Source organism: Papio anubis, chromosome 20 (genome assembly GCF_008728515.1).
Source record: "Papio anubis isolate 15944 chromosome 20, Panubis1.0, whole genome shotgun sequence".
NCBI lineage: Eukaryota > Metazoa > Chordata > Mammalia > Primates > Cercopithecidae > Papio > Papio anubis.
Window position 1 is genome coordinate 8,137,822 of NC_044995.1, and position 27,202 is coordinate 8,165,023.

The window sequence follows — 27,202 nt, forward strand, 5'->3', positions numbered from 1 at the left end:
GAGGCCCTGGGAGCCAGGCTGAGACGCACAGGTCCCGCCGCGGCTCCTCCCTCCGTCTATTCTAAAGGTAAAGTCTCTCTGCCTCGCGCCCGGCCCGTACCTCGCCCAGGCCCCGCCTACCTCCTCGCGGGTCCCGCCCAGCCCTGGCTTCTTTCCTGCGCGCGCAGTTTCGCGCAAACCCGGAAGCGGACCTCGTGGAGTGACGGTCCCATCGCGGCGCGTGAGTTTCCCTCTGTGTTGTGTTAAGTCTGCGCTTCCCAGGTCCCTGGCGCTTCTGTACCTGGGTCGTGGGGTCCCCACAAACCTGGAAATTCTCAGCCGTCTTCCTTCACCCAGAGCAAATTGAAACGACCAGGTGAGAGTCCGGGGGTCGCTTCCTTTTGGGTTTAAGGTCGCCCTGAGGCTCCTCCCGTCCTGGGTCTTTCTGCTGTAGGGCAATGTATACATTTTCTATTATGTAGCTTTCCTGTTCTGAAACTTTTTCTGACTCCTCCCGCCCCGCGCTTTTTAAAGTCCTCCTATGAGAGGTGAATTCCCGCCCTGGGCGCCTCCCAGTCTCGACCTGGTCCGCCCCTGGAGCGCAGCGCCGCCATCCCAGTCCCGAGGAGGCCGCGTCTTATGCCTGGTCCTGGGATCCTGCAGACCCTACCCTTGTCTTAAGGCGCCATTGCCCCGTCACCTCCCTCCTCCTGCGGGCCCTGCTGCTTCCCAGGTTCCTCTCCGCAATCACCACTTTCCCTGAACTCGCGTTGGGGAGATGCCCGGGGCCTGCCCTGTGACATGGGTTGTTCTTGCCTGCCCATCTCCAGCCCCTGGAAAATGCGCTCCCCCGGGATGCAGGTGTTTTACTCCAAACCTTCCTGTGTCTTAGTCCAAAGCCTCCGGTGATTGTGTGGGCCAAAGGGATCAGGAGACAGACATAGAGCAGTAGAAAACCTGAGACAGAAAAAAGAATAAGAAAGGCTCATAACAGATGGCAAAGTAGAGGATGAGTGAGGGATTTGCCAAGAGACAGCAGATGTAGGAGGAAAAAAAAGCAGGAGGAGAAAAGCAACTGGAGAAATGTAGAGAAAAGCTAGATGTACAGAGAGATGAAGGACAGCAAGGTAGGGAGAGGAACAGCAAAGAGGGAGGCTCATCAGAGTGAGGGAGAGGAGAAGGGATTTGGAGCCAGGACAAACAGAGCAGAGTGGTGCTGGTGGCAAGGAGAACAGAGGGAGAACCACAGCAGGGAGGACACCTGGGGATCTGGGGTTCCAGAGAGCGGGTAAAGGGGGGTATAACAGGGAAGAGACAATTTAAGAGGGAGAGCAAAGGAGGCACAGAGATGGTATTGCGAGAAACTGAGGACTAGAGAGGCGGATATGCGGGAGACAGAGGATGTTTATTCAAGGTAGGCACTGGCTTAGTGGATTTGCATCTAAAAAACTGAGCATTTCAACAAAGACAGAGTGGGCTTTTTATAAGCAGACTTACAGAAGCAAAATAAAAGCAGTTAATCATGTAATGATTGGTCACCTAATCTATACCATAGCATAACTTGTGACCTTGCATAGCTGGTGGTCTTGTAGCTGCAATGAAAGAAAAACAAGAACAGCTAAATACAGACTTTTTTTTTTTCTCTTCACTCTTGTTCTAAAGTGGGGGTGTTCGACTTCGCAAACTGTGTTATCTTTTTTATTTATTTATTTATTTTTGAGGCAGAGTCTCGCTCTGTCACCCAGGCTGGAGTGCAGTGGCGCGATCTCAGCTCACTGCAAGCTCCACCTCCTGGGTTCATGCCATTTTCCTGCGTTAGCCTCCTGAGTACCTGGGACTACAGGTGCCCGCTACCACACATGGCTAATTTTTTTTTTTTTTGTATTTTTTGTAGAGACGGGGTTTCACTGTGTTAGCCAGGATGGTCTCGATTTCCTGACCTCGTGATCCACCCACCTCGGCCTTCCAAAGTGCTGGGATTACAGGCGTGAGCCACTGCGCCTGCCCAGACCAAACTGTCCTTGAAGTGAGCTTGCTAGGCAGAGGAAAACTTGTTCTTTTCTTTTTAACCTTTGCCTTGCCTGTTAGTTTTCTTGGAGTGAATGAATGCAGATTGATTTTTTAAATTTCTGCCTCAGTTTTCTCCCTTTGCTGCTTTTTATAAATAAGATTTTAAGAGAAGCCACCACTATTACTGGATTCTTCATGAAAGAGCAGGTTTTCTTCTTTAGGCACAGGCTGATATTTATATAGAGCTATTAGCTGAGTGGTAGTCTGCCTGGTTACAATTGCTTCTATAGTTGACTGAATGTTCTTAACAAGAAGAGGTAAAATTATTCACTAGGTGAAAACTTGGGGTTATAGCATACATAAGGTTGTTATTTCCTGAGTCACAAATTGAGCAGGTGGTGTGATTAGAAGTATAAGTCTTTTTTTTTTTTTTGAGAAGGAGTTTTGCTCTTATTGCCTAGGCTGGAGTGCAATGGCATGATCACGGCTCACCACAACCTCCACCTCCTCGGTTCAAGAGATTCTCCTGCCTGAGCCTCTTGAAAGGCTGTGATTACAGGCGTGCACCACCATGCCTGGTTAATTTTGTATTTTTTTCGATACGGGGTTTCTCCATGTTGGTGAGGCTGGTCTCGAACTCCTGACCTCAGGTGATCCACCCGTCTTGGCCTTCTAAAGGGCTGGAATTACAGGCATGAGTGACCACAACTGGCCTTTATAAATACAAATTCTTTTTTTTTTTTGAGATGGAGTCTCTCTCTTGTGGCCCAGGCTGGAGTGCAGTGGCGCAATCTCGGCTCACTGCAAGCTCCGCCTCCCGGATTCATGCCATTCTCCTGCCTCAGCCTCCGGACTAGCTGGAACTACAGGTGCCCACCACTGCACCCGGCTAATTTTTTGTATTTTTAGTAGAGACCGGTTTCACCGTGTTAGGCAGGATGGTCTCGATCTCCTGACCTCGTAATCCACCCGCCTCAGCCTCCCAAAGTGCTGGGATTACAGGCATGAGCCACCGCGCCTGGCCGGAAAACTACTACTCTTAAGATTTCTAACCACATTTACTTCCTTGACTAGTCCTCAAGCTTCAGCTGTGGGTAGATTCGTCAGCTTCCAGTGTGTGTCTAGAGCAGGGCTTGTCGTCCCCTCGAGCTTCAGCCATGCATAGACTGGTCAGCCTCTGGAGTGACCAGAACAGGGCTGTCGTCCTCAGCAGCAACTTGGTCTCATCTCACGATCAGCCGAGTTGAATGATCTGGGTCTTGCTGGCTGGTCCACTTGTCCTGAGCTGCTGGTTTCAGCTGACTGTGGTGGATCTAAGGCACGATTCCTGCAAGTTTAACAGCAGTGGGTGTGGATGAGATTACAGTATAGGGCCCATCCTATATGGGTCCTAGAGAAGTTGGATTCTACTTTTTAACTTAAACAGAATCTCCAGGTTTAAAGGGGTGTACTGGATCTGTCAGACTTAGAGGCATTCTTTCTCGTATTCAGTGATGGACTTCTTGCATGGCTATTATTAAAGCCTGCATTTGCTTTCTTAAAGTTAATCCTCTAGTTCTTGGAGTTCACTTTTAATTTGACTTATGATTGGAGGAAGCTGACTGAACAAAGTCTCATAAGGTGAATACCTAGTTTGTTTGGTGGGGGTGCAACCATCTCCGAGTAGGACCGTAGGAAACACCTGATCTTATCTCAGATGAGTTTCTTGGCAAGATTTCTTCAGTAGCTGCTTGAGTGTCCAGTTCATGCATTTTATTTTCCTTGAACTTTGCGGCTGACAGTCTATGTGTAACTTCTATTTTATTTTTAGCAGTCTTGTAAAATCTTACACTATTTCAGCTACAGATGCCGGCCTATTGTCTGACTTTAAAGTTAGAGGTAGTCCAAACCTGGGGATAAGGTCTTTTATCAGTACTTTAGTCACGTCTTGTGCTTTTTCTGTTGTGGTGGGGAAAGCCTTAACTTATCCTGAAAAGGTACAACTAAGCACTAGCATATACCAGTAGCCTCTGGCATGGGGCAGTTCAGTAAAGTTTATAAGCAAGTTTTCACAAGGCCTGGCTCCTACTTCTTGAATTCTTGGGGCTGAGTGGGCCCCTGTCGTGGGTTATTCTGAGCACAGGTTAAGCATTGTTCACAAACGGCTGGAGTGACAGCAGAGAGCCGCAGCACATAAAAATGGCTCTTTCGTGGCCTGGTGCAGTGGCTCATGCCTGTAATCCCAGCACTTTGGGAGGCTAAGGCAGGCAGATTATGAGGTCCAGATTTCAAGACCAGTCTGACCAACATGGTGACAACCCATCTCTACTAAAAATACAAAAAAAAAAATCCGATCGTGTTGATGGGCACCTGTAATCCCAGCTAGTAGGGAGGCTGAGGCAGAAGCATCTCTTGAACTCGGGAAGCAGAGGTTGCAGTGAGCCGAGATCGTGCCACTGCACTCCAGCCTGGGCGAGAGAGCAAGACTCCGTCTCAAAAACAAAAAAAAGGAAAGAAAGAAATGGCACTACATAACATTTCTAATGCTGTTTTTCTTATATGAGTTTCTTGATGAATTTGCTTCACAAACTTAGGAGCTAACATCTTTGGAATGGCTGGTCTGCTATAGAAGAACGTCTACCACTTTCTTTTAATATATTTTTCATCTTCTTGGGCACCCCAGGCTCTTTGATTTGGAGTATAACTTGGGTCCTCTTGGAGAGGAGGTTCTGGGAGGAGAGGCATAGCTAAGGCTTCCTCTTTAAAATGTGGCATAATCATTGCTGCCCGCGTTGCAACCTGAACAGGGGTTGCTCCTGGTTTTAATTCTACTACTGGTGCATGATTTACAGCTAACCCAGGTGGGTTGTCCTCAGCCTGTACTCTAGGAATTTCTTTAACTAAGTGAAATAATAATTTTTGTTCTTCTTGCATATGTGGCTGCATTGGTACCTGAAAAGGGGGCTGGGTGCTGTGGCTCACTCCTTAATCCTACCATTTTCAGAGACTGGGGCAGGGGATTGCTTGAGTACAGGAGTTCGAGACCAGCCTGGCAACATAGTGAGACTTTGTCTCGGCCAAAAATAAATAAATAAATAAAATTAACCAGGCATGATGGTGCACACCTGTACTCCCTACTATTCTGGAGGCTGAGGCAGGAGGATCACTTGAGCCCAGGAAGTCCAGGCTACTGTCAGCCGAGATCATGCCACTGCACTCCAGCCTGGTCAACAGAGCGAGACCCTGTCTTAAAAGAATAAAAGGGGTAGGTGAGTTTGGGTTCAGATGAGTGGATGAATTCATTGGATATGATTACCTGTGACATGTTGACTTCTGTGTATATACTCTAATAACTTAAAACTTGTTTAAATTACACAGCTGAGATTGAGAATTTTAAAATTCCTATCTATAAGACATGTACATCCTATAAATCTTGACATAGAAGTCAGCTTCTACTTGGAATCCCTATTCAGCCAGAAGGCAGTGACTTATTCAGTTGTGAATTACTCTGTTCCCTTCCCAGAGGGTGGGGTAGGAAGTGGTGCAGTGAAGTGGGAAAAAAAAAATCAGTTTCTGTTATAACATAATACTTTTAATTAAGTTAATTAATAATTAATATTTTGTGACTGGGCCTGGCTCTGTCACCCAGGATGGAGTGCAGCATGATCTCTTCTAACTGCAGCCTCGACCTCCTGGACTCAAGCAATCCTCCTACCTCAGCTTCCTGAGTAGCTGGGATCACAGGCATGAGCCACCAAGTCAGGCAAGTTTTGTATTTTTTTTTTTAATAGAAACGGGTTTCACTATGTTTCCCAGGCTGGTCTCAAAATCCTGAGCTCAGAGGATCTTTCTGCCTTGGCCTTCCAAAATAGTGGGATTACAGAGATAAGCCACCACACCTTGCCTACATAGTACTTTTTACAAGGGACATCAAAATGTGGTGGCTCCAGCCAGTAACCCCAGCACTTTGGGAGACGGAGGTGAGTGGGTCACCTAAGGTGAGGAGTTCAAGACCAGCCTGGCCAACATGGTGAAACCTGGTCTCTACTAAAAGTACAAAGGTTAGCCAGGAGTGGTAGTGTACACCTGTAGTCACAGTAATGGGGAGGCTGAGGCATGAAAATCACTTAAACCTGGGAGGTAGTGGTTGCAGTGAGCAAAAATCATGCCACTGCACTGTAGCCTGGGTGGGAGAGTGAGTCTCCATCTCACAAAAACAAGCAACAAAAAATAAAATGAAAAACAAAAAGGACATCAAAAGTACTTTTGTGCTCATGTGTAATAGATTTACTTTATTTTCTTTCTGTTTCCTCTTCATTTCTTTCTTTATTCTTTTTTTTGGGGGGTGGGGGGCAGAATCTTATGCAGTCACCCAGGCTGGAGGGTAGTGGCGTGATCTCAGTTCACTGCAACCTCTGCCTCCTGATTTCAAGCGATTCTTTTGCCTCAAACTCTCAAATATGTGGGACTACAGGCCCGCACCCCCATGCCCAGCTAATTTTTGTACTCTTAGCAGAGATGGGTTTCACCCTGTTGGCCAGGCTGGCCTTGAACTCCTGACCTCAGGTGATCCACCCGCCTTGGCCTCCCAAAAGTGCTGGGATTATAGGCGAAAGCGACCATGCCCAGCGGAGATAAATCTTAGTTTTCAAAATTTCTTTTTTAATACCTAATCACAGAGAGGAGGCTGCAGTGCTAAGTGGAGGAAGCAGGAACTGGACCGTGAGTAGTAGCTGGGTGGGCACCATGGCTGGGGTCACCACCATCGACACAGTGAAGTGTGAGATCCAGGTTCTGCAGCAGCAGGCAGATGATGCAGAGGAGCGAGCTGAGCACCTCCAGCAAGGAGTTGAGGGAGAAAGGCGGGCCTGGGAACAGGCCAAGGCTGAGGTGGCCTCCTTGAACCATAGGACCCAGCTGGTTGAAGAGGAGCTGCACTGTGCTCAGGAGCGCCTGGCCACTGCCCTGCAAAAGCTGGGAGAAGTGGAAAAAGCTGCTGATGAGAGTGAGAGAGGTATAAAGGTTATTGAAAACCAGGCCTTCAAAGATGAAGAAAAGATGGAACTCCAGGAAATCCAACTCAAAGAAGCTAAGCACATTGCAGAAGAGGCAGAAAGTATGAAGAAGTGACTCGTAAGTCGGTGATCATTGAAGGAGACACGGAAGGCACAGAAGAACAAGCTGAGCTGGCAGAGTCGCGTTGGCGAGAGATGGAGGAGCAGATCAGACTGATGGACCAGAACCTGAAGTGTCTTGAGTGTAGCTGAAGAAAAGTACTCTCAAAAAGAAGACAAATGTGAGGAAGAGGTGATGATTCTTACTGATAATCTCAAGGAGGCAGAGACCCGTGCTGAGTTTGCTGAGAGATTGGTAGTCAAACTGGAAAAGACAATTGATGACTTGGAAGATAAAGTGAAATGCAGCAAAGAGGAACACCTCTGTACACCAAGGATGCGGGACCAGACTCTGCTTGACCTGAGTGAGATGTAGAATGCCCCAGTCCCCCCCTGCTGCTGCTCCTTCCTCTGACCTTGACTCCGCCTGCGGCCAGCCTGCCCGAAGCTGACTCTTTTTTATTATTATTATTTTTTTTGAGATGGAGTCTTGCTCTGTTGCCCAGGCTGCAGTGCAGTGGCGCGATTTCAGCTCGCTGCAAGCTCTGCCTCCAGGGTTCACACCATTCTCCTGCCTTAGCCTCCCGAGTAGCTGGGGCTACAGGTGCCCGCCACCACGCCCGGCTGATTATTTTGTATTTTTTAGTAGAGACGGGGTTTCACCGTGTTAGCCAGGATGGTCTCGATCTCTTGACCTCGTGATCCGCTCGTCTCGGCCTCCCGAAGTGATGGGATTACAGGCGTGAGCCACCACACCCGGTGTGAAGCTGACTCTTAACTGAGGGCTGGTCTTTAACTGGAAGGCTGCTTTCTCTTTTTGCCACCCCCTCCTCCCCTGCCTCTTTTTCACCAAACTGTCTCTGCCTCTCCCTGGAGATTCCAGCTGGGCTAGAGACTTGAGAACTTTTGAAACAACATTTAAGGGAATGTGAGCATAATGCATAATGTCTTCAAAATGCATGTTGTGATGTAAAAATAATAATAATCCCTTCTGAAAGATGCCTTTGTCACATACTATAATCAGCTCACATCATTTTTTTTTCTGTACAAGTATATTTTCCAGTTGTTTTCCTGTTGACCCCAGAATTTGTTAGATTTTTTAGAAAACAATTTCAGAATAGTTTCTGTTTGAAACTAGTTGCGTCTGGTTCATGTCAAGGTCTGCATGCTTTCTAGTCTTTATTATTTGTTGGAAAACTTTGGTACCTAATACAGAAGATTGATTGTGTCAGTGTGTACCTGGTAAAGATATCAGTGACCTTTTACCTTAACATCAAAATGTAGTTTAACCAGTTAGGCTATTTTTTAGTTTTCTTTTCTTCTGTCATCTGTGAAAATATGGAGCTGTGAGCTATTAAGTGCATGCTTCCCTCAAGGCCCTCTGGTCCCTTCTGGACTAAGTTTGAAATATGGGATGGATTGGCATGAAACTGTTGCGGTGGCCACACCCAACACCAGGCTATCGGGGCTATGAAGTCCGGTGGAGTCAAAGGAATGAGAAAAGACAAGTTAAGGATACATAAGGTGGGTCCAGGGGGCCAATGCTAGTATGGAGGCTGCAAAAGACCCGAGCTCTGGAAGCCCACACTATTTATTGGTGGTCAAAGAAGCAGGTGGTGAGGCCATGGGGGTTGAAAGGAAGTGGTGCATCCAGCACATGATCTATAGGTGTGTGGTTTAGCATTTATATGGAACATGTTCTGCTACTTGAGATCATGGGGAACATGTTATTCTAGTTTAAGATACAACCGTTTTCTGAGCCTGGAAGTGCTAGAAGCAAGAAACCAGCAAGTCTAGGCACATTCCAGAGGCCATGAGAGATTTTATTTCCTGAGCCCTGGATTCCATCCAAGCCATGAGGGGTTTGTGGGGGAAAGAATGAGAGATCAGACTGTGGCTGTGTCTATATAGAAAGAAGAAGACATAAGAAACTCCATTTTATTCTGTACTAAGAAAAATTCTTCTGCCTTGAGATGCTGTTAATCTGTAACCCTAGCCCCAACCCTGTGCTTGCAGAAACATATGCTGTGTTGACTAAAGGTTTAACAGATTTAGGGCTGTGCGGGATGTGCTTTGTTAAAAATGTTTGCAGGCAGTATGCCTGGTAAAAATCATCGCCATTCTCCAGTCTCAAATACCCAGGGACGCAATGCACTGCAGAAGGCCGCATGGACATCTGCCCAAGAAAGCCTGGATATTGTCCAAGGTTTCTCCCTACTGAGGTAGCCTGAGATATGGTCTCATGGGAAGGGAAAGACCTGACCATCCCCCAGCCCGACACCCATAAAGGGTCTTTGCTGAGGAGGATTAGTGAAAGAGGAAGGCCTCTTTGCAGTTGAGATACCCCAAAAATAAAATCAAATAAATTTTTTAAAAATGCAAAGGAATGGAAGAAACAGAGGTGTCGACTCAGACAGAGACAATCTTTGGGGCCTTTCTCTGTATTAGGATATCACAGATAAATCTAAACCAGGTCATGTCCGTCCCTGGCAGGGAACCCTCCACCAGCTTCCTGTGTTCCCCAGGACAAAAGCCCAACTCCTCACTGTGGCTCCACAGCCCTGTGTCCTGGGCCCCTGCCAGTGTCCAGCCTCCTCCTGGGAGCTTGCCCTCCTCTCCTGATTCCCTCTGCTGCACTCACATTTGCTTTTCTGTTTTCCCAGATATCAAAACCCTTCCTGTCTCAGGTCATTGTCCCTGCTCTTACCCTATGTCCCTAAATGATCACAGCACTGTCCCTTTTCTCCTCCTTCAGGTCTAGGCTCAGAGCTGTCTCTCATGCCCTCCTACCACTATCTGAAGTTCCCTCTGCCCTTCATTCTCTATCACGTTACTTAACGTTTTATTACCTCTGCATCAATCACATCAGAAATGCTTGCTTGGCCGGGCGCGGTGGCTCAAGCCTGTAATCCCAGCACTTTGGGAGGCCGAGACGGGCGGATCACAAGGTCAGGAGATCGAGACCATCCTGGCTAACACGGTGAAACCCCGTCTCTATTAAGAAATACAAAAAACTAGCCGGGCGAGGTGGCGGGCGCCTGTAGTCCCAGCTACTCGGGAGGCTGAGGCCGGAGAATGGCGGGAACCCGGGAGGCGGAGCTTGTAGTGAGCTGAGATCCGGCCACTGCACTCCAGCCTGGGCGACAGAACTTACGTTTTTTTTCCCTCTGCATCAATCACATCAGAAATGCTTGCTTTTTTTTTTTTTAAGGTAGTCTCTATTACCCAGGCTGTGAGTGCAGTGTCATCATCTTGGCTCACTGCAACCTCCATTTCCTGGGTTTGAGTGATTCTTGTGCCTCAGCATCCCAAGTAGCTGAGATTACAAGTGTGTGCCAGCACACCCAGCTAATTATTGTATTTGTATTTTATTTTATTTTTGAGTCTCACACTGTCACTCAGGCTGAAGTGCAGTGGCATGATCTTAGCTTGGTGCAACTGCCACCTCCTGGGTTCAAGCAATTCTCTTACCTCTGCCTCTTGAGTAGCTGGGATTACAGACACCCACAAAGCCCAGTTACTTTTTAAATTTTTTGTAGAGAAGGGGTTTCACCGTGTTGACCACGCTGGTCTCGAACTTCTGACCTCGAGTAATCCACCCTTCTCGGCCTTCCAGACTGCTAGTACTACAGACATGAGCCACTGTGCCTGGCTCAGTTTTTCTATTTTTAGTAGAGACAGGGTATCACCGTGTTGGCCAGGCTGGTCTCAAACTCCTGAGCTGAAGAGATTCTCACACCTCAGCCTTCTAAGTAGCTGGGACCACAGACACACAGACGTGCACAACCATGCCTGGCTAAGTTTTTGTGTTTTTGGTAGAAATGGGGTTTCACCATGTTGCCCAGGCTGCTCTCAAACTCCTGAGCTCAAGAGATCTACGTGCCTTGGCCTCCTAGAGTGCTGGGATGACAGGCATGAGCCACCACACCTAGCCTATGCATGGGGTTTGTTCAGGGCTGGGTCTGTACCCTGAAGAGGAGCTCATTCCAGCCCAGGTTCCCACTGCTGCAGCATGTATGTGGGCTCCTCCACGAGAGAAGTGGGAGTTTTCCTGTTGGAGTTTATTGTCCCTGGTGAAGTGGGCGGTAGAGGGGACCATATTTCCCAGGGTGAGGTCTCCTTTGTATGCTTCATTGTGTTACAGGGAGGGGGTGTGTGGATTTGAGCAATAAACAACATATTTCTAACTTTCAGGATTGACTGCTAAAGAATCTTCGTATGTGAGGAAGAAACCCAGAAGAGGAAGAGGAAAGCACAGGAGTCAGGGATGGCTCTTCCTCAGGTGAGATGACATTTTCAGTGGATTTTTCTGTCTCCTTCCTATCAGAAATGCTGGGACCACCTCTGGATGCACTGTCAGCTCTCTGTAGACCAGGATTAGAGCAACTGCCAATGGAAGTCTATCGGGAACCTGGCACCCGATATTTCAGTGTGGGTTCTTTTCTATTTTCCTTAAGTGTTGGCCGGTCTGAGAAATAAAGGGAAAGAGTACAAAGAGAGAAATTTGAAAGCTGTGCATCTGGGGGAGACATCACATGTCGGGAGGTTCCGTGATGCCCCCCAAGCTGCAAAACCAAGTTTTTGTTAGTGATTTTCAAAGGGGAGGGAGTGTACGAATAGGATGTGGGTCACAGAGATCACATGCTTCACAAGGTAATAAAATGTTACAGCCGGGCGCGGTGGCTCAAGCCTGTAATCCCAGCACTTTGGGAGGCCGAGGCGGGTGGATCACGAGGTCAGGAGATCAAGACCATCCTGGCTAACATGATGAAACCCCGTCTCTACTAAAAATACAAAAAATTAGCCGGGCGTGGTGGCGGGCGCCTGTAGTCCCAGCTACGCGGAGGCTGAGGCGGGAGAATGGCGTGAACCCGGGAGGCGGAGCTTGCAGTGAGCTGAGATCGCGCCACTGCACTCCAGCCTGGGCGACACAGCGAGACTCCGTCTCAAAAAAAAATAAAAAAATAAAAAAATAAAATGTTACAAGGCAACTGAGGCAGAGCAAGATCACAGGACCAGGGTGAAATTAAAATTGCTATTGAAGTTTCAGGCCCGCATTGTCATTGATAACATCTTATCAGGAGACAGGGTTTGAGAGCAGACAACCAGTTTCACTAAAAATTTACTAGGCGGGAATTTCCTCGTCCTAATAGGCCTGGGAGCGCTACAGGAGACTGGGGCTTATTTCATCCCTTATGTGCAACCGTAAAAGACAGACATTCCTGCGGCAGCCCTTTTAGAGGTCTACCCCTAGGAATGCATTCTCCTTCTCAGAGCTGTTCCTCACTAAGAAAAAGAATTCAGCGATATTTCTCCTATTTGCTTTTGAAAGAAGAGAAATATGGCTTTGTTCTGCCCAGCTCTCAGGCAGTCAGACCTAATGGTTATCTCCCTTGCTCCCTGAACATCCTTGTTATCCTGTTTTCTTTTCAAGGTGCCCAGATTTCATATTGTTTAAACACACAGGTTTTACGAACAATTTGTGTAGTTAACACAATCATCACAGGGTCCTAAGGTGACATACATCCTCAGTTTATGAAGACGATGGGATTAAGAGATTAAAGACAGGCATAGGAAATCTCAAGAGTATTGATTGGAGAAGTCTATCAATAAATGTCCATGAAATCTTCACAATTTATGTTCAGAGATTGCAGTAAAGACAGGCATAAGAAATTACAAAAGCATTAATTTGGGGAACTAATAGATGTTCATGAAATCTTCACAATTTATGGTCTTCTGCCATGGCTTCAGCCAGTCCCTCTGTTCAGGGTCTCTGACTTCCCACAACAGAAGTCATGTATTAATATGCACACAGTACGTGGTAAATTCTAGAAAAGGTGACCAATATAGAGAAATGTTTCTGCCTGATTTTATACTACGTTTTTAGGTAATTCAGTGAGTTACTGTGTTTCTGACTCCAAAAATCTTGCTAATTAGAATGGAAAGTTATTACACAGACATGAACGATAGAAGATGTTTTATTCCATCATTATTTTAAGAATATGAAATCAACCTCAATAATAGCAGGAGATTCATTAAGCCATTTTTAGCACATTAGGCTCATGGAGACTGTGGTGTTTGTTACTGGGGAGAGACTTGTGAAACAGGTGTTTTCATTAAAAATGATTATAATTATTATAATATTATTTTACTTTAAATAAAGTATTGTTCTGTCACCCAGGCTGAAGTGCAGTGACATGATCTTGGCTCATGGCAACCTCCACCTTCTGGGTTGAAGGATTCTCCTGCCTCAGCCTCCCGAGTAGCTGGGATTATAGGCACGCGTCACCATGCCCAGCTAATTTTGTTGTATTTTTATTAGTGACAGGTATTACCATGTTGGCCAGGCTGGTCTCAAACTACTGACCTCAGGTGATCTGCCCACCTCACCCTCCTCGAGGGCTGGGTTTACAGGTGCAAGCCACTGTGCCCAGCCCCAATGATTATTATTAAATGTATATTTTTCTATTTAAACATCACATAATGAATATATTTGTTTTGTGATAAAACTCCAAGCAAAGCTGCAGCTTAGACCCTTGGCCATAAGGTATCTCCTTTCCCTGTCACATCCTCCACCCTCTTTCCAAACTCACTGGGGAGCTAGTTGTCAGAGCAAGTCTCATACACGTGTATTTCAGCATCATTATGAGACTTTAGAGAAAAGTCTGAGGTAAATTTAAAAACAAATAACTTTTTTACAAAAATTAGCTGGGTGTGGTGGCACATGCCTATAATCCCAGCTACTCAGGAAGCTGAGGCAGGAGAATCGCTTGAACCTTGGAGGCGGACATTGTCATGAGCTGAGATTGTGCCACTGCACTCCAACCTAGGCACAGAGCAAGGCTCCGTCTCAAAAAAAAAAAAAAAAAAAATTATATTTGTGTTTTCACTTTAGGTTTGGGGCTACATGTGAAGGTTTGTTACACAGGTAAACTAGTGTCATCGGGGTTTGTTGTACAGATTATTTCATCACTCTGGTGTTAAGCCCCATACTCAATAGCTATTTTTAATTTATTTACTTTTTTGAGACTGAGTTTTGCTCTTGTTGCCCAGGCTGGAGTATAATGGCATGATCTCAGCTCACTGCAACCTCCTCCTGCTGGGTTCAAGTGATTCCTCTGCCTCAGCCTCCTGAGTAGCTGAAATTACAGGGGCCTGCTATCATGCCTGGCTAATTTTTATATTTTTAGTAGAGACAGGGTTTCACCATGTTGGCCAGGCTGATCTTGAACTCCTGACTCATGATCCACCTGCCTCGGCCTCCCAAAGTGGTGGGATTACAGGCATGAGCCACCGCGCCCGGCCCCCAGTAGTTATTTTTTCTGCTCCTCTCCTTCCACCCTCCATCCTCAAGTAGACCACAGTGTCTGTTTTCTTCTTTATGTTCCAGTAAATATTTTACTTTGATATTTGATGCTGCTAATTGTGAAAATTTATATGTTCTCACGTTAGTAAATGTGGCTAGCTTGCTGTTTGCCATCTGCATTGGAAATTAGCTGAATGACAAGTGGGTGGGTCCTTTGCAATTTTTCTCTGTATAAGGAGTGCCAGAGGGGCTGCCTCTGTGCACGCCTGCATTCCTACAGATATCTGAACATTCCTCCAGGTCAGGCAGTTGAAAGCGTGATTGCTTCCTCTAAGATGGGGCATTTCCTGTTTTCTTAGATCCGACAAGATTTTCCCTCCCCCAACTGCCAGTGTATCCTTTTCCAGCAAGATGAGATTCTTCTTCAGTTCAACATAACTTGCTACTTTTTATATTTTTAAAGTCTTTATATATATATATACACCCACACACACAATATACACACACACACACATATACATACATACACACACACACAAATGTATATATTTTGAACAACTTTTCCATTTTGAAAATCTGGGGAAAATGACAACCCTTTGTATTAACATGTAGTTTTATGTGAGTCTGTGTAGGTTTCATTATTTTGTTGACGTATATATGTATAATGGATTTTCATACTTTGAGTAATCTAGTTTTCATGTATTTTCTTTTATTTTGAGACTGGGTCTCACTGTGTTGCCCAGGCTGGAGCACAGTGGGACGATCTCAGCTCACTGCAAGCTCCACCCTCAGGCTCAAGCCATCCTCCTACCTCAGGCTCCCAAGTAGCAGGAACCAGAGGTGGCTGCCACCATGCCTGGCTAATTTTTTTTGTTTTTTGAGATGGAGTCTCCGTTGTCCAGGCTGGAGTGCAGTTGCATGATTTCAAATCATTGCAACCTCTGGCTCATGGGATCAAGCAGTTCTCCTGTGTCAGCCTCCCGGGTGACTGGGATAACAGGCATGTGCCACTGCACCCAGCCAGATATTAGTTTCTGATCTTTCACTGTGAATGTTGTCATCTCTGAAGACATCACTCATACTCTGCCTCATCTAGATTCTGAATGTCACTTGGTGTGTCAATAAAAGTTTCTGGGCCAGGCACGGTGGATCACGCCTGTAATTCCAGCACTTTGAGAGGCTGAGTCAGAGAGATGACAAGGTTGGGAGTTTGAGACCAACCTGGCCAATATGGTGAAAGCCCATTTCTGCTAAAAATACAAAAATTAACTGGTCATGGTGGTGCATGCCTGTAATTTCAACTACTCAGGAGGCTAAGGCAGGAGAATCGCTTGATCCTGGAAGGTGGAGGTTGCAGTGAGCAGAAACTGCACCTTTGCACTCCAGCCTGGGCAACAGAGCGAGACGCCATCTCAAAAAAAAAAAAAAAAAAGTTTAGTAAAACACAACTGGCAAGACAAAATGTGAGAAATCCCTCACTCAGATTTGCTAGAACATTCACTGCATTTCAATCCACACTTTCCCTTCTCTCCTCTTCTCATTTTCTGTAAAGATAAGAACTCCTCCCATAACCATTTCCTTAAAATGTGTTTTCATTTCAGGTTTTACTGACGTTCAGGGATGTGGCCATAGAATTCTCTCAGGAGGAGTGGAAATGCCTGGACCCTGCTCAGAGGACTCTATACAGAGACGTGATGTTGGAGAATTATAGGAACCTGGTTTCCCTGGGTGAGGATAACTTCCCTGCTGGGGATGTGCCCTTTGCGTATCTTTGTATTTTCTTTCTTTCTTTTTTTTTTGGGAGGCGGTCTTGCATATGACAGGATTGGGGGTATGGCACAATCTTGGCCTTGCGGCTCTGCCTTTCAGGTTCATGTGGTTCTCCTGCCTCAGCCACCCAAGTAGCTGGGACTACAGGCGCCCACCAACATGCCCGGCTAATTTTTTGTATTATTTTTTAGTAGAGACAGGGTTTCACCATGTTAACCAGGATGGTCTCAAATTTGAATTCCTAATGTCGTGATCACACACCTCGGCCTCCCAAAGTGCTGGGATTACAGGTGTGAGCCACTGTGCCTGGCCCATATTTTCTCTTTTTCTTAGATACAGTGTCTCTCTCTGTCACCCAGTGTGGAGTGCGATGGTGTGATCATGGCTCACTGCAATCTTGAATTCCTTGGCTCTAGTGATTGTCCCACCTCAGCCTCCCCCAGTAGCTGGTACAGGTGCATGCCACCATGTCAGGCAACTTTTTTAGTTTTTTTTTTCCAGACAGGGTCCTGCTGTGTTGTTGAAATTCGTCCTGATCTCTTGGGCTCAAGAGATCCTCCTCAGTCTCCCGAGTAGCTGGGATTACAGGCGCCAACCCCCATACCTAATCATTGGCTTTTATTTTTGAAATGTTTGCATATGTGCAGCCGGGCCTGGTGGCTCACACCTGTAATCCCAGCACTTTGGGAAGCCAAACTGGGTGGATCACAATGTCAGGAGATCAAGACCAGCCTGGGCAACATGGTGAAACCCTGTCTCTTCTAAAAACACAAAAATCAGCTGGATGTGGTGGCATGTGCCTGTAATCCCAGCTACTTGAGAGGCTGAGGCAACAAAATCACACGAACCCGGGAGTCAGAGGTTGCAGTGAGCCAAGATCACCACTGCACTTCAGCCGGGCGACGGAGCGAGACTCCGTCTCAAAAAAAAAAAAAAAATTGCATGTGTGTGTCCTTAAGGCTGAGTCTATAAGTCTCTTGTAGACAACATGTAGTTGGTTCCTGTTGATTCAGCCAGTTTTTGCCTTCTGAATGCAGAGTTAAATACTTACAGTTCAAGTATTATTGATGGAGAAGAGGTTTCCTATGTGAATTTGTTACATATTGTCTGTATTTCTTGTAGTTTTTTTTTTGTTCTTCATTTCTCATTTCCTAATTTTTGGGTTTAATTCCATTTTTGTGTAGACATGCTTTGACTCCCTTCCTATTTACTTTTTTTCTTTCTTTGTTTATGCTGGAATCTCACTCTGTTGCCAAGGCTACAGTGCAGTGGTACGATCTTGGCTCACCACAGTGAGCTCCGCCTCTCAGGCTCAAATGATTCTTGTGCCCCAGTGGCTCATGCCTCTAATCCCAGCACTTTGGGAGGCCAAGGCAGGCAAATCACCTGAGGTCAGGAGTTCAAAACCAGCCTGGCTAACATGGCGAAACTCTGTCTCTACTAAAAATACAAAAATTAGCTGGACACCATGGTGGGCACGTGTAATCCTGCTGCTCAAGAGTCTAACCCAGGAGAGTTGCTTGAACCCAGGAGGTGGAAGTTGCAGTGAGCCAACATTACGCCACTGCACTCCAGCCTGGGTGACAGCACGAGACTCTGTCTCAAAAAAAAAAAAAAGAAAAAAAAATCATAACCTGCAAAAGCTATTCTTTATCCACTAGAACTCTTTATCTATGTCAGAATTATTTCTGTGTGTGTTGCATTTTCATTAACATATATGTACAGTGTTTTTTCATGCTTTTTTCTTCTAAATCACAGAAAAAAGTTGAATTATGGAGAAAAGGTACACTTATACCAGTTTCTGTATCTGTCCTTTTATTTGCCTATTCATGTATTTATTCATTTGTTGATGAGATGAAGTTTTGTTCTTGTCGCCCGTGCTGGAGTACAATGGCACAATCTCGGGACACTCCAACCTCCAACTTGTGGGTTCAAGCGATTCTCCTGCCTCAGTGTCCCAAGTAGCTGGGATTACAGGCATGTGCCACCACGCCTGGCTAATTTTGTATTTTAATAGACACAGGGTTTCTCCTTTTTGGTCATGCTGGTCTTGAACCCCCATCCTCAAGTGATCCCTCAACCTTGGCCTCCTAAACTGCTGGGATTGCAGATGTGAACCACCACGTCCAGCCTGTCTGTCATTTTATTTACCTTTACTGGAGAACTTTATATATGTTTGTGGGTTGGAGTTACTCTTTAGAGTTTTTTCATTTCTTTCTTTTTTTTATTCTTAAGACAGAGTCTCAGTCTGTCACCCAGGCTGCAGTGTGGTGGTGCGATCTTGGCTAACTGCAACATCTGCCTCCCAGGTTCAAGTGATTCTTCTCCTTCAGTCTCCCAAGTAGCTGGGACTACAGGCACATGCCACTGCACCTGGCTAATTTTTTCTTTTTTTTTTTTTTTTGGTAGAAACAGGGATTCACCCTGTTAGCCAGGATGGTCTTGATCTCCATACCTCATGATCCTCCTGCCTCAGCCTCCCATAGGGCTGGAATTACAGGCATGAACCACCATGCCTGGCCAGCCTCGAAATTTTTAAAACACGTTATTGCTATAGATGGCTTCAAGTATTGCAAGATTTATAGAACAGGCTCTAAACTTACTTTGTTTAATCAGATTTGTCAGCCTTTGGTGATGTTGATGATGAGATGCTCCTGTTCCTGACTCAATCGTTTCACTGACAGAAGTAGCTTAGACTGGCCAGCCAAGGTGGCTCACACCTCTAATCCCAGTAGTTTGGGATGCCAAGGTGGGTGGATCACTTGAAGTCAGGAGTTTGAGACCAGTCTGGCCAACATGGTGAAACCTCAAATCTACTAAATACAAGAAATTGGCCAGGCGTGGTGGCTCAAGCCTGTAATTCCAGCACTTTGGGAGGCCGAGAGGGGCAGATCACCTGAGTTCAGGAGTTCAAGGCCAGCCTGGCCAACATGGTGAAACCCCGTCTCTACTAAAAATACAAAAATTAGCCAGGCGTGGTGGCACATGGCTGTTATCCCAAGTACTTGAGAGGCTGAGGCAGGAGAATCACTTGAACCGGGGAGGTGGAGGTTGTAGTGTAGTGAGCCAAGATTGCCCCACTGCACTCCAGTCCAGGCGACAAAGTAAGACTGTGCTAAGGCAAGAGAATCTCTTGAGGCAAGAGAATCGTGCCACTACACTCCAGCCTGGGTGACAGAGTGTGACTCGGTCCCAAAAACAAACAGCAAAAGAGATAGCTTGAACTGGGAGGCTTCAGACATAAAAAATTATTTCTCATGAATTTGGAAAGGGGGAAATCCAAGAGCAAGGTGCCAGTCAAATTGTTCCTGGTGAGAGCCTTCTTCGTGGTTTAGCCCAGCCATCTTCCTGCCGTGTCCTGACATGGGGGAAAGACGAACAGGAAATGGGCTCCTTAATATCTCTTTTTATGAAAGCGCAAGACCTGTTCACCAGTATTCAACACCCATGACCAAATTCTCTCAAAGGCCCCATCTGCAGAACATCCTATTGGAGAATAAGAACTCTGAACACGGCTTTTTGACAATAGGAACATTCAGACCAGGGAGCCTGCATCATATTTTTTATGTTTTTATTGTGCAATTTGATTTCTACAACGTTTTCTCTGATCTCAGTTTAAAAATTTTCCCAGTACACATTCTACGTTTTATAATTTGTGCATAGTGAACTAGATAATTAAGGCCAACAATGCATATATAGAATTGCTGTATTGCCTGGCTGTTTTATAAATGTAGTTGTGACATCATAATTGCACCCTCTGACACTATTAGTCAATTATTTATTTATTTATTTATTTTGAGATGAAGTCTCATCCTCTCACTCAGGCTGGAGTGCCATGGTGCAATCTCGGCTCACTGCAACCTCCACCTCCTGGGTTCAAACGATTCTCCTGCCTCAGCCTCCCAAGTAGCTGAGATTACAGGCACCTGCCACCATACCTAGCAAATTTTTTTGTATTTTTAGTAGAGTTGGGATTTCACGTTGGCCAAGCTACTCTTGAACTCCTGACCTCATAATCCTCTTGCCTCAGCCTCCCAAAGTGCTGGGATTATAGACCTGAGCCACCATGCCCGGCCGTTAGTCAATTCTTATTCCTTATAATGTTGTGTACTTTTTGACATCATAAATCAGAAGGTAGTGATCTTAACATGTATTTCAGTTCTTATGTTGTATGCTGCTGGTAAGTAGAAGTTTGGCGTTTTTTTAAACAGCGAATTGTTTAGAATTTTGCAGGTTGTATAAATGTACTTATTATTTGCTTGCTGGTTTTATGGGTTACAATGTTTTACTAATTAATTTTTATATCTGTACATAAGGCTTTTCAGCATGTGGTATGCAGTATGACTGACACAGTCCACTAGTTAATGTCACAAAGTGCCACCAGATGCTGTGGCTCACACATGCCATCCCAGGACTTTGGGAGGCTAAGGCGAGTGGATCACTTGAGGTGAAAAGTTTGAGACCAGCCTGGCCAGATGTTGAAACCCTATCTCTACTGAAAATACAAAAATTAGCCAAGCATGGTGGTGTGTGCCTGTAATCCCAAGTACATAGGAGGCTGAGGCAGGAGAATGGGTTGAACTCAAAAGGCGGAGGTTGCAGTGAGCCGAGATTGGGCCATTGAATTCCAACTGGTTATGACAGAGTGAAACTTCATCTCAAAAATATAAAAATAAAGAATTTTTTAAAAAATGTCATAACGTGCCTTTTCTGCAAGGACATAGGTAATTTCATGACAGTTATTCAGAAAAACATTGTATTAACTTTTGTTTTGTTTTTTGAGATGGAGTCTCGCTTTGTCACCCAGGCTGAAGTGCAGTGGTGCAATCTCAGCTCACTGCTACCTCTGCGTCTTGGGTTCAAATAATTCTTTTTTTTTTTTTTTGAGACGGAGTCTCGCTCTGTCCCCCAGGCTGGAGTGCAGTGGCTGGAACTCAGCTCACTGCAAGCTCCGCCTCCCGGGTTTACGCCATTCTCCTGCCTCAGCCTCCCGAGTAGCTGGGACTACAGGCGCCCGCCACCTCGCCCGGCTAGTTTTTTGTATTTTTTAGTAGAGACGGGGTTTCAGCATGTTAGCCAGGGTGGTCTCGATCTCCTGACCTTGTGATCCGCCCATCTCGGCCTCCCAAAGTGCTGGGATTACAGGCTTGAGCCACTGCGCCCGGCCTCAAATAATTATTGTGCCTCAGCCTCCCGAGTAGGTGGGACTGCAGATGTGGGCCACCACGCCTGGCTAAATTTTGTAATCTTTTCTTATCTTCTCAGTGCTATGATTGTTTGACAATACAGAATTTCCATTGATTTTGGTTATCCTCACATGAGCTCGTTGTGGATTATTTACCAATATAGTATATCATGTGGTCCTGTAGCATTTATTTGTATACAGTAAATATGCTGTAAATATGAATAATATATACTTTACATTGATGTGACAGTGATATGTTTTTTACAAACTGTGAGACATTTTAGGGTCACAATGGAAAAATATTCCTTACTTTAGGCTACATGTTTGTGCTCTGTCATTGTTTTGTCACGATATTGGAAACCGGCTTCCGTAAAAGTAATTTGAAGCACATGTAACAGCTCTTTATTTGTTAAAGAATCTTATGCTTTTCTGTTCCTAAGCTTTGAGGGTCGTGTTTGGAAAGGTTAAAATAAGTATTTTTGTGTGTGTCATATTTACACATTTCAGCATTATTTACCATCTGTACTTAATTTGAAACCATTTGGTGTTTATACTTTGTAGATATCTCTTCCAAATGCACAATGAAGGAGGTCTTGTCAACAGCGCAAGGCAATAGAGAAGTGTTCCACACAGGGACATTGCAAAGACATGAAAGTCATCACATTGGAGACTTTTGTTTCCAGGATATTCATAAACATATTCATGATGTTGACTTTCAGTGGCAAGAAGATGAAAGAAATGACCATGAAGCACCCATGACAAAAATAAAAATGTTGACATGTAGTACAGACCGATATGATCAAAGTCATGCTGGAAACAAACCTATTAAAGATCAGTTTGGATTAAACTTTCATTCGCATCTGCCTGAACTGCACATATTCCACACCGAACAGAAAATTGATAATCAAGTTGAAAAGTCTATCAATGATGCTTCCTCGGTTTCAACTGCCCAAAGAATTTCTTGTAATCCCAAAACCCATATGTCTAATAACTATGGGAATAATTTCCTGAATTCTTCATTACTCACACAAAAACAGGAAGTACAAGTTAGGGAAAGATCTTTCCAATGCAATGAGAGCAGGAAAGTCTATAATTATAGCTCACTCCTAAGGAAACATCAGATAATCCATTTAGGAGAGAAACAATTTAAATGTGATGTATGTGGCAAGGTCTTTAATCGGAAGCGAGACCTTGCATGCCATCATAGATGTCACACTGGTGAGAAACCTTACAAATGTGAAGAATGTGACAAAACTTTCCGTTTCAAATCAAGCCTTGAAAAACATTGGAGAATTCATTGTGGAGACAAACTGTACAAGTGTAATGAGTGTGGCAAGACCTTTAGTCCGAAGTCATACCTTATGTGCCATCGTAGACTTCATACTGGAGAGAAACTTTACAAATGTGAAGAATGTGACAAAGCTTACAGTTTCAAATCAAACCTTGGAATACATAAGAAAATTCATACTGAAGAGAATCCTTACAAGCATAATGAGTGCAGCAAGACTTTCAGCTGGATATCATCCCTTACGTGCCATCATAGACTTCCTACTGGAGAGAAACCTTACAAATGTGAAGAATGTGACACAGCTTTCTGTTTGAAATTAGACCTTGAAGGACATAGCAGAATTCATACTGGAGGGAAACCATACAAGTGTAATGAGTGTGGCAAGACCTATACTCAGAAGTCATCCCTTACATGCCATCGTAGATATCATACTGGAGAGAAACCTTACAAGTGTAATGAGTGTGGCAAGACCTTTACTCAGAAGTCATACCTTACATGCCATCGTAGACATCATACTGGAGAGAAACCTTACAAGTGTAATGAGTGTGGCAAGACCTTTACTCAGAGGTCATCCCTTACATACCATCGTAAACTCCATACTGGAGAGAAACCTTACAAGTGTAATGACTGTGGCAAGACCTTTAGTCAGAAGTCATACCTTACATACCATCGTAGACTTCATACTGGAGAGAAACCTTACAAATGTGAAGAATGTGACAAAGCTTTCCGTTTCAAATCAAGCCGTGACAGACATAGGAGAATTCATGCTGGAGAGAAACTGTACAAGTGTAATGAGTGTGGCAAGACCTTTAGTCTGAAGTCATACCTTACATGCCATCGTAGACTTCATACTGGAGAGAAACCTTGCAAATGTGAGGAATGTGACGAAGCTTACAGTTTCAAATCTAACCTTGGAATACATAAGAAAATTCATACTGAAGAGAATCCTTACAAGTGTAATGAATGCAGCAAGATCTTCAGCTGGATGTCATCCCTTACGTGCCATCGTAGACTTCCTACTAGAGAGAAACCTTACAAATGTGAAGCATGTGACAGAGCTTTCCATTTGAAATTAGACCTTGAAGGACATAGGAGAGTTCATACTGGAGGGAAACCATACAAGTGTAATGAGTGTGGCAAGACCTTTACTCGGAAGTCATCCCTTACGTGCCATCGTAGACTTCATACTGGAGAGAAACCTTACAAGTGTAATGAGTGTGGCAGGACCTTTAGTCATAAGTCATCGCTTACATGCCATCGTAGACTTCATACGGGAGAGAAACCTTACAAGTGTAATTACTGTGGCAAGACCTTTAGTCAGAAGTCACGCCTTACATACCATCATAGACTTCATACTGGAGAGAAACCTTACAAGTGTAATGACTGTGGCAAGACCTTTAGTCTAGAAGTCATCCCTTACGTGCCATCATAGACTTCCTACTGGAGAGAAACCTTACAAATGTGAAGAATGTGACAAAGCTTTCCATTTGAAATTAGACCTTGAAGGACGTAGGAGAATTCATACTGGAGAGAAACCATACAAGTGTAATGAGTGTGGCAAGACCTTTACTCGGAAGTCATCCCTTACATGCCATTGTAGACTTCATACCGGAGAGAAACCTTACAAGTGTAATGACTGTGGCAAGACCTTTAGTCATAAGTCATCGCTTACATGCCATCGTAGACTTCATACGGGAGAGAAACCTTACAAGTGTAATGAGTGTGGCAAGACATTTAGTCAGAAGTCACCCCTTACATGCCATCGTAGACTTCATACTGGAGAGAAACCTTACAAGTGTAATGAGTGTGGCAAGACCTTTAGTCAGAAGTCATACCTTACATGTCATCATAGACTTCATAGTGGAGAGAAACCTTACAAGTGTAATGAATGTGGTAAGGTTTTTAATCACCAAGGACACCTTGCACGTCATCATAGAATTCATACTGGAGTGAAACCTTTGGAATGCAAACCATGTGACAAAGTTTACAGTCGCAAATCAGGCCTGGAATGACAGGAGAATTCATACTGGAGAGAAAGCTTACAAATATGAAGAATGTCAGAAACTTTTCAGTCGCACATCAAACCTGGAAAGACACAGGAGAATTCATACTGGAGAGAAACCATAAAAATGTAAGTTTGTGACAAGGCTTTCAGGCATGATTCACACCTGGCACAATATCCTAGAATTAACACTGGAGATAAACCTTACAAGTGTAATGAGCATGACAGTCTTTAGTGGGCAGTCAACACTTGTTTACCATCAGGCAATCCATTGTGTAAGAAAACTTTACTAATGCAATGATTGTCACAAAGTTTTCAGTAACCCTACCGACATTGTGAATCATTGGAGAATCCATAATGAAGATAGATCATACTAGTGTAATAAATTTGGCAAACTTTTCAGACATCGTTCATACCTTACGGTTCATCAGCAAACTCATGCTGGAGAGAAACTTACAAATGTCATGACTGTGGCAAGGTCTTCAGTCAAGCTTCATCTTATGCAAAACATAGGAGAATTCATACAGGAGAAAAACTTCACAAGTGTGATGTTTGTGGCAAAGCCTTCACTTCACACCTCATTAGACGTCAGAGAATGCATACTGGACAGAAATCTTAGAAATGTCGTCAGTGTGCCAAGGTCTTCAGTCTGAGTTCTCTCCTTGCAGAATATCAGAAAATTCATGTTGGAGGTAGTTGTTCCAAATGCAATGAGTAGAGCAAACGATCAAGCATTAATTGACATTAGAGTCAATTCAGCATTGACTTGAGTTTGAATTGACTTAACGTTGAGTTCAAGCATTAATTGACCTTAAAGTGTTTATCTTAAGAGGATTGGGCCAGGCACAGTGGCTCACACCTGTAATCCAAGTGCTTTGGGAGGCCAAGTTGGGTAGACCACTTGAGGTCAGGAGTTTGAGATCAGCCTGGCCAACAGATGTGAACCATCTTCCCAGCCTCTTTTTTGTGTCTTTAACAAAAACTGATAGGGATTTTTATGGGTATCGTGTTGAATCTAAATAACATTGGATTATATAATCATTTAACAATATTAATGTTTCCAATCAATATGGGTTGTAGCTCTTACGTTTTTAATCATTTCAATCAATGTTTATAGATTTCAAGGTACAAACTTCTGACTTTTTACGTTTATTTCTAAGTATTTCTTTTTTTTTTTTTTTTTTGAGGCGGAGTCTCACTCTGTCGCCCAGGCTGGAGTGCAGTGGCGCGATCTCGGCTCACTGCAAGCTCCGCCTCCTGGGTTCACGCCATTCTCCTGCCTCAGCCTCCCAATTAGCTGGGACTACAGGTGCCCGCCACCATGCCCAGCTAATTTTTTGTATTTTTTAGTAGAGATGGGGTTTCACTGTGTTAGCCAGGATGGTCTCGATCTCCTGACCTCTTGATCCGCCTGCCTCCGCCTCCCAGAGTGCTGAGATTACAGGCGTCAGCCACTGCGCCCACCAGTATTTCTTTAAGTTCTCCAGCAAATGGAAGTGTCTTAAAATTTTCTTTTAAAATTGTTTATTGTTAGAGTATGGAAATTCAACTAATTTTTGGTGCTGATAATGTATTGTGCAAATCTACTGAATATGTTACCTAGTTCCAGTAGTATTTTGGTTGACTCTTTGTGATTTTCTGCATAGAAGATCATGTCATCTACAAACAAATATTTTTACTTCTTTTGTTCTGATTTGGATGAGTTTTATTTCCTCTGCTATTTCACTGCTCTGGCTAGGACAGCCAGTATTGATTGAATAAAAGGGGTGAGAGAATTCTTGCATCATGTGAGATCCTACAGGACAAGCATTCCATTTTCCCTGCTTGACTGTTTACTCATTGGTCATTTCACAGATGGTCTTTCTATTGTTGAGTTAAATTTCCTTCTCTATCTATTTTGTTTAGGATTTCTATGATGACTGGATTTTGAATTATGTGAAATGCTTTTTATCCATCTATTGAGATGATGTGGTTTTCACCTTTCATTCTGTTCAAGTGATATATCACATCGATTTGCTTGAATATGTTGAACCATCCTTGCATCCCAGAAATAAGTGGCACTTGAATATCTACATTTTTAAAATGTCCTCTTAAATACAGTTTTCTAGTACAAGGGATCTTGAAGATGTTCATGGAAAAATATGTATTATGAGAAAATTGTGCATGAATTTCAGTTTTTGCAACAAAATAACCTGGTACAAGTCTGTTATAACAAGTCTGAACACACTCTAGTTTATGGCACTCAGAAGGATAAGACATGAGTTTGAAAAGAGACTCTATCAAAGCAATATAAATTCTGCTAAAATTGAAGCAAGAAGAAATATCAAATTTATGATGAGATCAGATGCAGTGTCTCAGGCCTGTAATCCCAGCACTTTCAGAGGCCAAGACAGGTGGGTCACGTGAGCCCACGTGTTCAAAACTAGCCTGGGCAACATGGTGAAACCACTTTGTCTAGAAAAAATACAAAAATTAGCTGGGCATGGTGGCATATGACTGCAGGGCCAGCTACTGTGGAGTCTGTGGTGGGAGGATGGCTTCAGCCTGGGAGGTTGAGGCTGCGGCGAGC

General features: G+C 44.4%; 1 protein-coding gene and 1 pseudogene across 1 annotated transcript; both read left to right on the forward strand.

Annotated features, from left to right (window-relative positions):
- Window positions 1-241: 241 nt before the first annotated feature.
- Window positions 242-25,849, forward strand: LOC103880187 (zinc finger protein 761). The gene is given in 5 exon segments (XM_009195234.4): window positions 242-355; window positions 11,277-11,364; window positions 15,990-16,116; window positions 21,905-24,036; window positions 24,038-25,849. Coding segments are annotated over 4 exon segments (2,880 nt in total). The 5' UTR covers window positions 242-355; window positions 11,277-11,349; the 3' UTR covers window positions 24,644-25,849.
- LOC101017605 lies at window positions 260-7,621 on the forward strand (annotated as a pseudogene).
- Window positions 25,850-27,202: the final 1,353 nt, after the last annotated feature.